The sequence below is a fragment of the Acipenser ruthenus genome, chromosome 7 (genome assembly GCF_902713425.1).
Source record: "Acipenser ruthenus chromosome 7, fAciRut3.2 maternal haplotype, whole genome shotgun sequence".
NCBI lineage: Eukaryota > Metazoa > Chordata > Actinopteri > Acipenseriformes > Acipenseridae > Acipenser > Acipenser ruthenus.
This window is the reverse complement of record NC_081195.1, coordinates 34,292,314-34,309,562: the sequence shown is the minus strand read 5'-3', so window position 1 is coordinate 34,309,562 and position 17,249 is coordinate 34,292,314. Positions and strand designations below refer to the sequence as shown.

Here is a 17,249-nt window from a genome sequence, read left to right as displayed (position 1 = left end):
ACGACAGCTACGCAACCCTGAAACTGCTTGTGAAGGCAATGCCCAGCCAAGGCCGTATGAAGCAGCAGGAATCGTTGTATGAATACTGGCTCATAAGTAGGTGGTTTGATTATTATTATTATTTGTTTATTTAGCAGATGCCTTTATCCAAGGCGACATACAGAGACTAGGGTGTGTGAACTATGCATCAGCTGCAGAGTCACTTACAATTACGTCTCACCCGAAAGACGGAGCACAAGGAGGTTAAGTGACTTGCTCAGGGTAAGTGGTTGAGGTGGGATTTGAAGCAGGGACCTCCTTGTCACAAGCCCTTTTCTTTAACCACTGGACCACACAGCGTCTTAAAGTAAGAAAAAACAAAAAGTATTTAAATAAATAAAAAACCTAATATAAGAACATTAAGTAAATGTATGAGCGGTCCTAAGTTTTAATATTCAAGGTAACATTTGCTGCCAAGCAGGTACCTAATTAAAATTAACCTCTTGCCTTCTGTGTATACCAATGGAGCAAAATAAAATTACAATTTATAGGAGACACTGCTATATTGAAGTATCTGAATTAGAAATACAAGTTATAAAATAATTTAAAGTTAAACTGTTGAAAGAATATATTAAAGGTTTATTATAACATGAGAGTTGATCTGCTTGACATTGACAGCAAAAACTGAAAAGCGTGACAACAGATCTCTTGCGCTTTTTTGGTCATGACAGTTCTGCTTCCACGTTTACATGAGAGTTTATTTTAGAGAACGAATTTAGTCGTCCAAATGCAAACAACCTCATTAATAATAAAATAATGGGAGGGTTTATTGAAATATCACCAAACGCGCTGAAAAGAGATGCTGCTCGATAAAGTATATCGTTCAAATAATGCATAGGGGTTTATATGAGGCCTTTACGCGCTAGGCAGAGATGAAGAGAAGGTTACCCCCCATCTGTCTAGAATGCAAAAGGCTTGCAGTTAAAACAGTTCATGCTGCCAAGAAGAAGAAAATAATAATAGTTATTGCTATTATTGTTGAGAATTAGTTGTTCTAGAAATGGTAGATGTATCATGTGCACAAAAACCGACAGCACTCACCAATTCCCATTACTGCTTTTCTTATGCTTCTTAGGCTACTGATGTCCTTTCACACACCCATATATATTAGTCTTAGCCAAGTGCGTAACTGTTAATGTGCTAAACAAAAGGATTATGCGTTCAATAATCACAAATATGCGTTAATGTGGAACAAATATATTAAAAACAACTTATGACGTGTTGGATTCAAACACAGGTAATTAATTATGCAGAAAATGTGGAAACTTACACAAACGCTGTTAATATAATAAATACATAACTTGTGTGTATTTGCTAATTAGTTATAAGGGTACATAAAATCATAGGCCTACTTACAACGTAGTTGCGACAAAAATGGATGGAACGAGAAAATGCAGACAAACACTGGCATTAAGTCTTGTATTGGAAGAACTCCTTCAGTCCCATGCAATGGGTTTGCAGGAAAGGAATCGTGCATCTATTGCTTTCTTATCTAGAGCTTTCTTTCCAGCAGACACCCTCATCCACTTCGTTCCTATGTACAGACCTCTATTTGTGTATCGGCAGGAAAGACGAATGCGGACGCATCAGCGTCCCTCTGTTTGGTGGGAGGAGGTTGTGCTTCACGAGTCTTTCTCTGACAAACAGTGGATTGAAACATTTCGGGTCATCCGAGCTACGTTTGACCAACTGTACGGGTGGACATGGAGCCTTCACCAATACATGTCGGTACACCTGTGTGCTGCAGAAGCGAGTGGGTATTGCTCTGTACAAACTTCTCAGACTGCTGATTCAGCAGGACTGCGCACAGCAGAATGGGTGCCCACCTCAGCAAGAGCTGGGGTAGGCACCTGCAGTTCTCTTGTTATTCGGCATGCAATGCAACCACCTCTTGGTGCTGTTGATCAGCGTGGTCCAGCCTTTCCAAAAGGTGGCTGTATTGCCGATCCTGCCTGGCAGCAGTGCGTGCAATCAGACGGTACATCCTTCTGTACTCCAGGCGCATCAGACTACAGCAGCTACAGCGTTCAAACCAACTTGTGAATGGCTTCACAGCTTTTGTTTTACATGTGAATCCTAAGAATAATATGTGAAAAACAAAACATATTGCATATGCGCACACACTTAGTCTGACATGCGTAAAATGGCTTGATATCCCCAACCATTTGTTTTTTCACAAATTATTATTTGGATTCACATGTAAAACAGAAGCTGTGAAACAATTCACAACTGGTCTTCTTTAAATTAAAGTTGTTTTGAAAAGGCTAGCTGCTGTGGTTGGGGATATCAAGCACTTTTAATTGACGCTGGGACGGTGGTGTGTATATGCGATATGTTATTGTATTCACAAATTATTCTTAGGCTTCACAGGTAAAACTGACTGTGAAACAATTCCCATTTGGCATCCTTTAAATTAAAGTTGGTTTGAGCGCTGTAGCTGCTGTGGTTGAGGAGATTTACGAGTGTCAGGTAGGCTGTGTGCGTATATGCGGTATGTTACTGTTTTTCACAATTTATTTGTTTGATTCACATGTAAAGGAGAGCTTGTGAAACAATTCACAATTGGTCTTCTTCACATTAAAGTTGGTTTTGACACTCTAGCTACTGTGGTTGCGGAGATAAAGCCCTTTTACGCGTGGCTGAGGCTAAGTGTGCATATGTGCAGTATGTTATTATTTTCCAGAAATTATTCTTAGGATTCAAATGTAAAACAGAGACTGTGCTGTGAGAAGGGATGGAAGCTTGAAACATCCTCGGGGAAAAAAGCTACATTATTCGTAGTATTATTATTATGATAATAATGCTGGTCATAACGATCTAGTAGTTTTCATGCATCGTTCATAATACACTGAAATGTATAAATAATGGTATAAATCAACATCTCTATATGCAATTTATAATTAATTTAGCCGCGACCCTCATCAGGAGAAGCGGATTGATAATAATGGATGGATGGATATTTAACTGATTTGTATTAGTAAGACTGGGATAAGGAAAATCTTACTTACGCTACAGAGGAGGACAGAAAGACTGTATCCCAGAGAAGAGCGTTCTTTTACATAGGGGAAGTGGAGTTTGTTGCTATGGGACTAATGAGGCCAATTAGCGCGCACTTTACCATGCTTTACCAAAGTGTAATGACACTTGAGTCACATACTTTTTTTGCTGTGCACTTTTGGAACGAGCACAATCATGCGTCATTTGCGCGTGACACGTCATGAATGCACTATAGTAGCGCGATTAAAACTTGCATGTAAACACTGCCAATGTTGTAAACAAATTGTTAAGACACATTTGAGATAATATTAAGTATACTTTGTATCGGTTTAAGGGAATATTGTAGGATTGTATTTGTTTGATTCACATGTAAAGGAGAGCTTGTGAAACAATTCACAATTGGTCTTCTTCACATTAAAGTTGGTTTTGACACTCTAGCTACTGTGGTTGCGGAGATAAAGCCCTTTTACGCGTGGCTGAGGCTAAGTGTGCATATGTGCAGTATGTTATTATTTTCCAGAAATTATTCTTAGGATTCAAATGTAAAACAGAGACTGTGCTGTGAGAAGGGATGGAAGCTTGAAACATCCTCGGGGAAAAAAGCTACATTATTCGTAGTATTATTATTATGATAATAATGCTGGTCATAACGATCTAGTAGTTTTCATGCATCGTTCATAATACACTGAAATGTATAAATAATGGTATAAATCAACATCTCTATATGCAATTTATAATTAATTTAGCCGCGACCCTCATCAGGAGAAGCGGATTGATAATAATGGATGGATGGATATTTAACTGATTTGTATTAGTAAGACTGGGATAAGGAAAATCTTACTTACGCTACAGAGGAGGACAGAAAGACTGTATCCCAGAGAAGAGCGTTCTTTTACATAGGGGAAGTGGAGTTTGTTGCTATGGGACTAATGAGGCCAATTAGCGCGCACTTTACCATGCTTTACCAAAGTGTAATGACACTTGAGTCACATACTTTTTTTGCTGTGCACTTTTGGAACGAGCACAATCATGCGTCATTTGCGCGTGACACGTCATGAATGCACTATAGTAGCGCGATTAAAACTTGCATGTAAACACTGCCAATGTTGTAAACAAATTGTTAAGACACATTTGAGATAATATTAAGTATACTTTGTATCGGTTTAAGGGAATATTGTAGGATTGTATATATATATATATATATATATATATATATATATATATATATATATATATATATATATATATATATATTATTTTGAAAAGTCCAGTATAACAGTAAAAAATAAGTATTATAGAGTCTGTGTAATTCTGTGTAAAGACAGCGCACTGGCTTGAGGTCACGCTGACCAAAAAACACTGTGAAATGAGCTGAGCTTTCCCTTATTTAAGAGCAGTGCTGGGCATGGAAAGCCAAAGCGGGACTTGCTGGTCGTTAGCAGTTTTGAATCCAAAGCCTTTCTATAATGAGCAAAATTACCTATGTGCACTGTTTTATTATTATTTGTAGTCTTATTGTTTGCGGCACAGATATAAAGTCGCCGCCATTATTTGTTATTGTTTTGTATTTTTGATTTTTAAACCCTCGTGAGGATGCGTGACTGATCAGCTACACGGGCAATGAAGGCACTGACTCATGCGCATATCTCAAAATAATGCCAATAGTGATTAATGCAGCATGCAAGTAGAGTTTGGTACCTTGTGGAGATTACCACATAATGTGGGACAATAAATGTTCCACCTGCTGTTTTTAATTTGAACAGCAGTAAGCCCGGCCAGGCAAAGCACGTTATGAATGTTAGAAAATATATATTGTAACGAACCGTGGTTCCGGCAGGTAGGAGTTTCTCACAGGCGGAGTGGGACGCAAACCCAGGACTTCCCGCTCTGAAGCATAGCGCCGATACTGCTGTACAAAAGAGCCGACTCCCTTGCAGGAGCGTATATCGTGCTTATGTCTTTATGTCACTATATTATATTCACATTTTAAGCCTATTTTCCTGTTAGGCTTAAAATGTGTGGTTTGTTTTTAGGTCTGTATCCCTTTAAAAATGACTATCCTGTTTCTTAATTAGTTGATGCGTGCACTTTTTGAAAACAGGATATAGTTTCTGGTAAGGGATTGGACCTCGAGGTATGACACAGGCCCGGTTTTTGGGATGGAACCGCATAACAGTCTCGCGTTTTGATTGGTCCATGTCTGTCACATGAATATGTCGTCACACGAGTGGAAAAGCTTGCAGGCATTTTTAACATTGTGATCAGAGAGAGAGATCTGCTTTGCACAACCTTTCCATTAAAATATAATATGGTATTACGCTGTACTGATATAACAAACTATGGGTGATTACTTTATATGAATTATCATGTTATGCACGAATGTAAGAATTGGCTTTCTGTGGTGGTGTACTTTTTTCTTTCAAGTAGCATCTATAATCGTTTTTGCGATATATTTTAATATAAAATGTATACACTATTGCAGTTTTGTTAGAGGATACATTAGTTTACCTCTTATGTAATCATAGTTTTACATATAGACTGCCACTGTTTTCATTTACGTCGCAAATTCTGGGCCGCTTTGCTTTTCAGATAATGTCCCAAATTCTGGGCCGATTTGGTTTGCAGATAACGTCCCAAATTCTGGGCCGCTTTGGTTTTTAGATAACGTGCCAAATTCTGGGCCGCTTTGGTTTTTAGATAACCTCCCAAATTCTGGGCCGCTCTGATAACATCCCAATTTCTGGGCTGCTCTGGTTTTTAGATAACGTCCCGAATTCTGCATTTTCGAATTCAGGCCAGTTTTTGAGATATTCTGCTTACCTGACAGCCGAGTTTCTAAGTCATGCATGCACAGTTTACCATAAACTGGACCGTTAATTCATTTAAGAGTAACCCTTAGTACATGAATCAAAGTTAATGTATTTTTTACTCTCCCCAGAAAACATTTAGGAACATAGTATACCAAAAAAAAAAGGGACATCTCATTTGCTTATGTAATGTCCATCAATATATAGTGAGGCGTAGGGGTTTATCAGAACTTCTGGGTTTAAGAGACCAGTGCCCTTCAACAACTTCAAATAAATCCTATTGTATTGCATTAGTCAACATTTCCCTTATCTATTCCTGATAGTTTATACTGTAGGTCAGGGGTATTCAACCTTTTTTTGAAACTGTACCCCTTCTATCTGGAGGTTTCAGCTCGAGTACCCCTTTACAATTTTCGCTCAACTGAATGGTACCTCAGTTACAATAAAATGGAGAATAATCTGATGACACCCCCCCCCCCCATTTATTTAATAAATTTGGGTGACAAACTGCTCGTTTAGGACAGAACAACAAACAGTAGGCTTAATTCTTAAAACTTTTAACTACAAGTATTTGGATGCACAGAATTAAAAAGACAAGTATTGGGTTAGGAGCACACCTATTTTTTTGTAACTTTGACGGCCTTTTTTAAATTTTGACAGCCTTTTGTAAAAGTGAAGGCCTTTTGATACCCAGCATACCCTGCAATACCCAGCAAAGTTATACACTGATATTCTGATAGCACAGCAATTCAAATGGAGTTTGTAATTGGTTGTGTTCCTCAAATACACAATAAAAAGTGATATTTATAGGGTGTACAGACTACCAGTCTGACACTACAGGCCTTTAAATTGCAGTACCAATTTGCAAGTTGCTAAGTGGTTGCGTTCCTCAAATTTGCACTGCAAAGTGATATTTTAAAGAATAGGGTATATAGTGCTTTTTTTCACCTCTGTTCGCTTTTGGTGCAAAACTATGCTCTGATACACTCAAGCTGATACTGGGATCACAAAACACTTGGAATGGACTTAAATTGGTGCTTCTGTTGCATAAATACACTACAAAATGTGCACATTTCAGGTCTATATATAACAAACATTTTTTGTATGTATTTTGCTATAGGAAATCGCGGTCGGGGGGAGGGGGGGGGTCCTCCTGTCATACCCCATGAGTCCACAAATCCTGGGCCAACAAACTCGCTAGTACTCTCTTTAGATGCACAACAGTCTTAGCTAAAGAAAATGGGTTCCTTCGAGTTCGTACGACCCACGACCACCATTGGCCGAGCCTTACCCCGATGGTGTTTTTATAATGGGATTTGCCATAAGGAAGGGGGTGGTCTCTTATTGTACCCGTATCTCCACGACCCCTGGGCCAACGAACTCAAAAGGGCACTCTTTGTGTGCACAAGAGTCTTAGCTAAAGAAAGACATCAGCCACGGGTTCATACGCCACCCCACCGCCAGATGGTGGGTGTTACCCCAAAGGGGTTTTATAATGGGATTTCCCATAGACATTTTTCAGGGTGCTATATCTCAGGTTCTAGGGGTCCCCGATGGGGCCCTGCACAAGGAGTCACCGTTTTCATGGTTCAGATGCCAGGACGGCTTGGCAATGTGAATTTTTTCATCATGACATGAGTTTTTGGGTGAACCACCACACCGTTTTAGGGGATGGTTTGGTGTGCTCCCCTGAGTCTATATCACTTTGAATGGTGGTTCTACGTGCTCGGGTTCAAGAGATATGCCTGAAATGTGTTTTTCAACCCTGCCATTGACATGAATGAGGCTGAACGCCCTGAAAATATTTTTTGCACAGAATTGCTATGAAACTGGGCATATTACATTCAGGCTGGTCTAAAACCCTTCGAACGGTGGTTGTAGGTGCTCTGGTTCGAGAGATATGACTGAAAATGTGTTTTTTAACACTGCCATAGACATGAATGGGGCTGAATACCCAAAAATACATTTTGCAAAGAATTGCTACGGTGGGTGTATGCGTGCAGGGGTTGCATGGTGGTGTGTGCGTGCAGGGGTTGCATGGTGGTGTGTGCGTGCAGGGGTTGCATGGTGGTGTGCATGCAGGGATTGCATATTGGTGTGTGCATGTAGGGGTTGCATGGTGGTGTGTGCATGTAGGGGTTGCATGGTGGTGTGTGTGTGCAGGGGTTGCATGGTGGTGTGCATGCAGGGGTTGCATGATGGTGTGTGCATGTAGGGGTTGCATGGTGGTGTGTGCGTGCAGGGGTTGCATGGTGTGTGCGTGCAGGGGTTGCATGGTGGTGTGCATGCAGGGGTTGCATATTGGTGTGTGCATGTAGGGGTTGCATGGTGGTGTGTGCATGTAGGGGTTGCATGGTGGTGTGTGTGTGCAGGGGTTGCATGGTGGTGTATGCGTGCAGGGGTCACATGGTGGGTGTATACATGTAGTGGTTGCATTGTGGTGTGTGTGTGCAGGGGTTGCATGGTGGTGTATGCGTGCAGGGGTTGCATGGTGGGTGTATGCGTGCAGGGGTTGCATGGTGGTGTGTGCGTGCCAGGGTTGCATGGTGGTACACGTGTGTGGAGGGGAATTGGAGTTCAGGTTTTGCGCAAAAGAGGGGCGGGGAAAAGACTGGGAAGGGTAGGGTAAAAGAAAAATTACTACAATTATTTATTTTCACTGTCGACTCCCAGTCTCCTTGCCCTCACTTTATGATTTTATTTTGTGATTATTTATTGTCAAAATAAACTGCCTTCATCTACTCACAGTTGCAGTCTCATTTTTTGTCCAAAAAGAACCTGAAACACTACAATATATTGATGGAAGTTACATAAGAAAATGAGATGTCCTTTTTTTCGGAATACCATGTTCCGTCCCAAAAATGTGTTTTAATATTAGCCTTTAATAAAGGAAAACAACTGCTTTAATTAATTTTCATGTATCTATTTCAGTGCAATGTAGTTTCTTCATGTAATAAAAAATACGTTTTTTTTTAACATTTACATTTTATTTCTGTTTTTTCATAAAAAAAAAAAAAGATTTCTGGGGAGAGTAAAAAATACATTAATTTTGATTCATGTACTAAGGGTTACTCTCAAATGAATTCACGATCCAGTTTATGGTAAACTGCATGGATGACTTAGAAACGCGGCCCAGAATTTGGGACGTTATCCGAAAAGCAAAGCGGCCCAGAATTTGCGATGTAAATAAGAACAGGGGCAGTCTATATGTAAAACTATGATTACATAAGAGATAAACTAATATATCCTCTAACAAAACTGCAATAGTGTATACATTTTATATTAAAATATATCGCAAAAACGATTATAGATATATGCTACTTGAAAGAAAAAAGTACACCACCACAGAAGCGTTTCCACTCGTGTGATGGACCAATCAAAACGCGAGACTGTTATGCGGTTCCATCCCAAAAACCGGGCCTGTGTCATACCTCGGGATTGGCCGGTGAGAGGAAACAGGTGAAGAAACTGGAGTAGAGCATACGAGAGAGGGGGACACAGGGTGTGGATTTGTTGTTTTTCTTGATTTATAGCTATTGAATATTTGAAATACATTTGTTACTCAGGTTCTTAGAAAAAGAAAAACGCCAATCAATGGAATAAATGGTTAAATAATAATTAAATGTGTGGTGTTTGTCTACGAGTCTAACAATGATTGGTATGTGTAGGGTTTGTTGTATCTTAGTATAAAGTAAACTTGATTATACTGTGTATTTTTAGCAGTATTAGCAATAAAAAGTATGTCTCTGCGAGTGTACATTAATTTTTTTAACCCCACGATATCGCGATATGGAAAATATCGATATTGAAAAATTCTCTAAAAATGTTTTTTTTTACAGTAGCGTCTTGGAATTGGTGTCCTTTTTTTCAGAACACTCTGGGGGAACATTGTAAAGTACTTCAGCAACCATATAAACTTCGCTTTTTTTCAACACGCCTTTTCTTTTTTATTATGTATTCTGCTTAGAGATACATGTATAAAACGTGTTATTCTATGACCTGAGTGACCTTACAATACTTCCTGAAAGTTTTGTTGAAAAATATTGATGTTTGGGCAGATTAGACAATGGTTCACCTGAGTGATTGCAATGACATAATACACGTTTATTCTCAAAGAGTCTTTAGAAGCAATAATAAATATTTATCAATAAAATAAGTTAATTCAAATCATTATTATCAGTAATAAGGAAAAACATGCTTATATCCATTTGTTTCCTGATATTTATAAATGTTGTAAAAACATCTATTAAAACACGTGAGACAGAATAAATGTTCTAATATAACTAAGAAATACATCAGATTTACAGTGTTTTCCTGTTTTTTTATTATTATTTTTTAGTTGTAAACAAGTTATTGTGCACTGTTTTGTTTTTTCTGTGCTGCTGAAAATGTCTCCGCTCATTAAAAATTAAATGCCCGTCTGTGACAGAGTGGTTTGCTGTGCGCAGGTCTGGTGACGTCACGGACCAGGAACACAAACCAAAACAATGAATGGCGGGTGAAACTGAAGCGCAACGGCGCTCAGCCTGTTTATTAAATAACAAAACAAAAGACATAAACAAAAGGGCACGTTGGCCAAACAAATAGAAACAAAATAAACAAACCACAGATACGAGTACCTTCAATAAGTAGCAATTGTTTCTCTCCTCTGACACTCTTCCCTGAGCGCAGCTGCACAATTCCACAGCTGCAGGCTTTTATATTCTGGCTGAGGGGTTAACTAGCTATTAATTATCCTATTACCCCTCATCCATAGTCTGCACGAGTTTAATAAGGATGCATGACTGTCAGCTAATTAAATAACACTATGTAACACAATTTTTGTTCCTGGGTAGTAAGTGTTATTTCCTAATTGCTTATGCCTCAAAAGTATAGAAAATGGCTATTATTCCCCATAAACTTTGCTTTTGTGACCAGGACAGTGATATTTTGAAATTTACCTATTTCCAATGAGAAAACGGGCGAATTTGTGTCTTTTCGTTCACATAAAGTCAGAAAAAAACAACATATGAATCCAAATTAACATGTATTTATACTAAAGTAATACAAAAATGACTACAAAAGATTTAGAAGTGAGTAGTTTTTCGAGATTTACGATTATACTGTAAATCACTTTCACGAATCAGCCCCCAAATGTAGTCTCCCATCATGTTCTCGATTATACTGTCCTTGGTAGCAGCGTTCAAAGTCCAGTATATCCTGGTGGAAGCGCTCGCCTTGCTCCTCCGAGTACGCTCCCATGTTCTCCTTGAATTTATCAAGATGAGCATCAAGGATATGGACTTTGAGGGACATCCTACAGCCCATTGTGCCGTAGTTCTTCACCAGAGTCTCAACCAGCTCCACATAGTTTTCGGCCTTGTGATTGCCCAGGAAGCCCCGAACCACTGCGACAAAGCTGTTCCAAGCCGCTTTCTCCTTACTAGTGAGCTTCTTGGGGAATTCATTGCACTCCAGGATCTTCTTTATCTGTGGTCCGACGAAGACACCGGCTTTGACCTTTGCCTCAGACAGCTTAGGGAAGAAGTCTTGAAGGTACTTGAAGGCTGCCGACTCCTTATCTAGAGCTCTGACAAATTGTTTCATAAGGCCCAATTTGATGTGCAGTGGTGGCATCAGTACCTTCCGGGGGTCCACCAGTGGCTCCCACTTGACGTTGTTCCTCCCCACAGAGAACTCGGTCCGCTGTGGCCAGTCCCGCCTGTGGTAGTGCGCCTTGGTGTCTCTGCTGTCCCAAAGGCAAAGATAGCAGGGAAACTTGGTAAAACCGCCTTGGAGACCCATCAGGAATGCCACCATTTTGAAGTCTCCTATGACCTCCCAGCCGTACTCATCATACTTCAAGGCGTCCAGCAAGGTCTTGATGCTGTTGTAATCCTCTTTGAGGTGCACCGAGTGAGCCAGGGGAAGAGACGGGTACTTGTTACCATTATGGAGCAGCACGGCTTTGAGGCTCCTGGATGAGCTGTCAATGAAGAGGCGCCACTCATTCTGGTTACAGGCGATTCCGATTGCCTCGAACAGACTGGTCACATTGTGGCAGAAGCAGAGCCCATCTTGACGGGTGAAGAAGCTGGAAAAAGGTTGGTGACGCTTCCTCTGATCTGCGACTTGCACACTTTCATCCAACAAGTTCCACTGCTTGAGCCTAGACGTCAAAAGCTCGGCATTGGACTTGGTGAGACCAAGATCTCTAATCAAGTCGTTGAGGTCTTTTTGGTTGGGGTAGTATGGGTTTCTCTCCTCAGCTCCACCTCTGAAATTGTCATCTGGATCTACAACGTCTTCCTCGCTTTCTGACTTGCTGCTCTCTTCTAAAGACGACTGCTCTCTCTCCGGAGGAGTGGGTACGGGGAGCTCATGGCAGTGTGGCACCGGGGCGATGGATGAAGGAAGGTCCGGATACGTGATAGCAGGTGCATTCTTGCCAGTCCGACGTTTGGAAGGGTCCACCATGCAGAAGTAGCAGTTGCTTGAGTGGTCAGTGGGTTCCCGCCAAATTCTTGGGATAGCGAACTTCATGGCTCTCTTTTCCCCTCTGTACCATCCTACAAAAATACATTTATTTCACCCATGACATAATGTGTAAGAGATTCTCGCAACATTTTTCATATATGATATATTTTTTCAATAACATTGAAAATTGTAAAACATTTTAAAATTAAAAACTTTTACAATTTTAAAAATTTTAACAAATTTTGTAACATAAAATTCCGAGCAACAATTGTCCATCTTACCTTCCAGAGTTTTTATGCAGTGCTCGCAGGCGAAATGAGGTGCCCAGGGTTTGTCTTGATCCCCGACAGGCATGCCGAAATATGCCTTGTAGGCCTCACACATCTTAGCAGATGCTTCCACGGAGTACTTTTTCGCTCTTGTCTTGATAAATTGGCCGCAGACATAGCAAAATGCGTCTGCCGGATGCTTGCAGCCTCTTGATGCCATCTCAGAAAAATGCAGATATGTATCCACTTAGGCAGCTGGAACTAAACTGAACTGGTGGGCTTAAGGCCCCTGTATTTATACTACTATTTATATTAAGTTCTAGACAGTTCTAGAAGTTACTCCAAGTTTACTCAGCACTGAATCTATCTGGAATGTTCTGGAAAATAGGTACATTTCAAAATATCACTGTCCTGGTCACAAAAGCAAAGTTTGTGGGGAATAATAGCCATTTTCTATACTTTTGAGGCATAAGCAATTAGGAAATAACACTTACTACCCAGGAACCAAAAAAAATTATAATAATTGTTACACGGTGTTACTTACACTCTTATTAATGTATTTTTAAAATGTGAACTTTCGGTATTAAAACATCAAACCACATCTCAGAATAATGCAACAGCTGAAGATTCAATTACTTCCGGATTCTGTGCACAGTGAAGTATATAAATATTTTGGTTTTGAGATGACTGATGATGGAATATTAAAACAATAACAGCCTTTGATATTATCGATATCAAAATATGTGCACAATATCGATATACAATTTTAGCGCACTGCATTGAATATTCCTAATGACTAAATTAAAACAAACAAAAAAAAAAAAAAGAAAAAAACCATTAAAACCACAGGTTTTAGTACTTCTCATTTTCAGCAATATAAAAGATGTACTACAGTGTTGTCAGGGATATAGGACCATCGCTATTATTTCCATATTATAAGTTTTTGGAGAGGTTAGCTGCATATAGTAACAGAAATGAATGTGAAACAAAAAGAGGCTAGATTTATTGCTTGACTTGCAAACTGTAGCATAGTGTGAATGACTGATTTCAGCTCCATGTTATCATATGGGTTTATTCAGCCAGGTTTAATATCTCAAGACTATATGCCAAAAAGAAATTCTCTTAACACTGCTTCTGGAAATAATGTGTATAGTCTGTTCTGACGCTGTCATATTTAACCAAAATGTTATAACTCCTATTGAGTGTGCACCAGAAGTGTATTTAACATCCTGTACACTCTCCAATCATTTTTGGCAATGACAAGGGGTTCCATAAAACAGAAAATTAGAGGAGAGAGTGAGGAGCCCTGTCTAGTTCCTGGTGATGTGCTTTTGGTATATTTTTATGAGCGTTTAAATGCTATGCAAGTGTCAGCGTTTAAACATTTAAACCATATCTACATACACACACACTCTTTATATTATATTATGATGTATACTGACAGCCCTGGTTAGTATTGTCCAAGCAAAGAACCCCTAAATAAGCAAATCATATTTTAACATCTCAAAGACTTAACTACAAAAGTAAAGAAAAAAAAAAAAAAAAGCCCACCATTGAAATTAGTGTTGTAACTTGATTCAAACTTTTGGTTGGTTAATTTATGGGCATTAGTTGATTAACCTGTAGATTCATCCGTGCACATTTTTAATAAAGGTAACAATCTTATAGCGGCTATCCTGCATGTAAAAAAAAAAAAAAAAAAGAAACACAGCTACATACGTTACAGACTCTATCAAATGCACAGATTCCAATACATTGTTATGTCAGTCGTCATCTGCAACGTTCTGTTTAGTTTTCTAGTTTGTTTTTTACTGCCATCAGTAACTCCATCCACAGGAATTTCTGAATGTTTTCATTTCAAATGGTGAAGCACTGAACGTGTTTTTGTGGTACAGCAATTTTGTTTGGCATAATTATTTACATAGCACGGTTTTCTCGTGTGTTTCCTCAAAATACTTCCAAACGTGGCTTCACTTAGTTCCTTTGTTTAGAGATGCCATTTTATTAAAAAAATATAACAAACTTCAGAAAAAAACGCTTGTCATTAACTTCATTACACCGTGGAGTTGATACCATACCACGCCCACTACAGCACGAACACAGAATGCACCAATGAAGCGCCAGATCGACCGAGAATAAAACCCGCCCCAGTGTCAATCTTTGTTGCACCAATTAGAAAAGCTACTTGGAGGCAATTGCCAAACCTCTTCCTTTTTATAATATCCACCCTTACTCCACAGCAGCCAGGTACGTGACAGACTGACTGTATATGACTAAAATTAATACATTAAAAAATATGCGTTTGGTGAAATTTGTCATGTGACCGATTATACGTCTAGCATATTATTCAACGTTTAACCACTTTGCAGTTTTCCCATCCCTATCTGGTACCTCTGAATAGCTTAAAAGGGCTGGGCAATTAGTAATAAGCGAAGCAAGGGGGGAACATTTAGAGAAGCAGAAACCCCAGATCTGCAATGGAATTGTGTTGGATAAGCACTTATGACTTGATATGGAAACTATAAATTATGAAATTGAGGTGTGTCCTGGAACAACTTGATATCCCACAACCTCAGATCATCCTCATTTTATGCTATCAAAAAAAAAGTTTTCTGTAAACTTAAAAAAGATGTTATGGAAAAACTTAATTCATGAACATCTCAGTTTGACGACTTTTGAATCTAATACACAAGACACCTACCTGAGTATTGACAGTTTAGTGGTACAAGTATTCAAAGTACAGACTGCATTACTTGTGAGATCACACTGAGAGATATCAAGCTCCACAGGCATTGCACTGTTTGATATAACTGAAGCCAGGGCTGTGCAGTCCTGTCCGTCTAGTTTACTTCTTGAAAAACATATCCTGTGATGTAATCCTTTGAGGAACTGTTCTGATGTGTTCACAGGGATCTCTTTGCAGATGTAAAGAATGGTTTCATCTGTTAACCTAAAAAAAGAGAAGATTGGCAATAATTAACTACAGTAGCTCTGTTTTACTTCAATATTGATTTTCAGTCTTCTTGGGTAATACAGCTGGGCATCTTAATAATGTGTATAACCATGATACAAGCATAGTAAAGCTTAGTGAAGTCATGGTAAATCACAGATAGGCATGCATGGTAAAAAAAAAACATGGTTATGTATTTGCACGATTTAAGTACAGTAGTAAACTGTATAATTATTGTGCAAATGTATCCTTTATATTTGGGGACCTTCTCGCCACTTATTTTAATACAACTCATCTTTCACATTTATCTGGGACAACTTTGATTTCCTTTTAATACATACCTCCAATTAGAAAGTCCCGACAGCCTAGCTACAAGTGACACACATGCTGCTATGTATCCATTAAGATGAAGTTGAATTTCTTCAGAAGAAATCTGTATGAACCACTTTAAACTTTCAACATCCTGGTTAAGCAAGTAAGAACATGCTGTGTACTTTAATTCTCTTCCAATTAGATTCTGAAAACTGACGACGTTCTCCTGAAGATTCTCACATCTTTGTATGCTGTACATTGATCTTATGAACAGTACAATGTCCTCGTGAGCCAACCTGTAGATGAAAAACACATTTAACCCTTTTACAGCCAAGTGTTTTCATCACAGACATCACCCCACAACCAAGCATGTCTGTTTTAGCACTTTGTCTTTAAAGTGATACAAAATAAAAACCTGTTAAAGACAGTAAAGTTAAAATAAAACTTTCCAGACCCATGCCAGAACAAATTACTATATTTTCACCCTTACAAAACATTTATTTTTTTGCAAGATCACAAAAAAAAAAAAAAATCAAAAGAACATTATTTTATTTTTTATAAATTCTGTAAACTTTACAAACTCTGGGGTAAAGTAAAGGGATTTTTTGTTGGAAATTTAATGTAAATTATTGAACCTAAAGTTATAATGCTCAACATAACATTAGGTTATTATCATAACCCTGGTTCCCTGAAATAGGAATATTAACCATTACAAAATGGGTGTTCCCCTTTAAGACACCCGAACCTGAAAACTTATACCAAAGACTTCTCGTCAGAGCAGTGTGACATGGCTGCTGCTCCGCCCCCGAGAGCATATAGCAGCTACGCACACTGACAACAATGTCATTTTCCTTTGAGAACTGCAACCATGAACGCCGCAATCCCAAAGTTAATGATAATATTTCTAATTTCAGGGAACCAGGGTTATTATAATAACTTTCCCTTTCAAGTAGGGAATATTAACCATTACAAATGGGTGAGTATGCCCAAGCTGTATACCACTGAGCTACAAAGCTACAAAGCTACAAAACTACAAAACTACAAAAGCTACAAAACTGTGCCTGCCAACCATTTAGACAGACGCTGCTTAGACAAGCCTGTCCCTGGGACTTTGCCCCGTAACAGATACAGAATTGACAGCATATCGTCGTGGTGCCAGTCTGTACTTAAAGCCCCATGTTGTTCTAAGGGAACGGGGGGGGGGGGGCAGGCGGAGCAGTGCGCTCACACAGCAGCTCAGCAAGCACTGTGCCCTGATGGGAAACAACTGCCCAGAGTTTCTCCATTTGTTCAGTCAGCCGATCTCTTAGAATGGTGACTCTTCCTCTTTTTAGGAGGGAGAGGAGGAGACGGAGAAAGAGAAGGGGAGGCAGAGGAAGATGAAGACCGTAAGGACGGCTTCTTACGTGGGTTCTTGCC

At 39.2% G+C, this 17,249-nt stretch overlaps 1 protein-coding gene across 8 annotated transcripts in view; it reads right to left on the bottom strand.

Moving 5' to 3' along the window:
- The window catches only part of si:ch211-108d22.2 (uncharacterized), a 131,998-nt gene that overhangs the window by 78,037 nt on the left and 36,712 nt on the right, over window positions 1-17,249 (bottom strand). For 6 of the 8 annotated variants that reach the window (XM_059026792.1, XM_059026794.1, XM_059026795.1 and 3 more), the window contains 2 exons: window positions 15,860-16,126; window positions 15,270-15,518 (listed from right to left, as the gene is read on the bottom strand). In XM_059026792.1, the coding sequence (XP_058882775.1) occupies window positions 15,270-15,518; window positions 15,860-16,126 (516 nt within the window). Of the gene's footprint in view, window positions 1-4,859; window positions 5,001-15,269; window positions 15,519-15,859; window positions 16,127-17,249 lie in introns of those variants that run through there. The other 2 variants (XM_059026793.1, XM_059026798.1) reach the window with 2 other exon arrangements.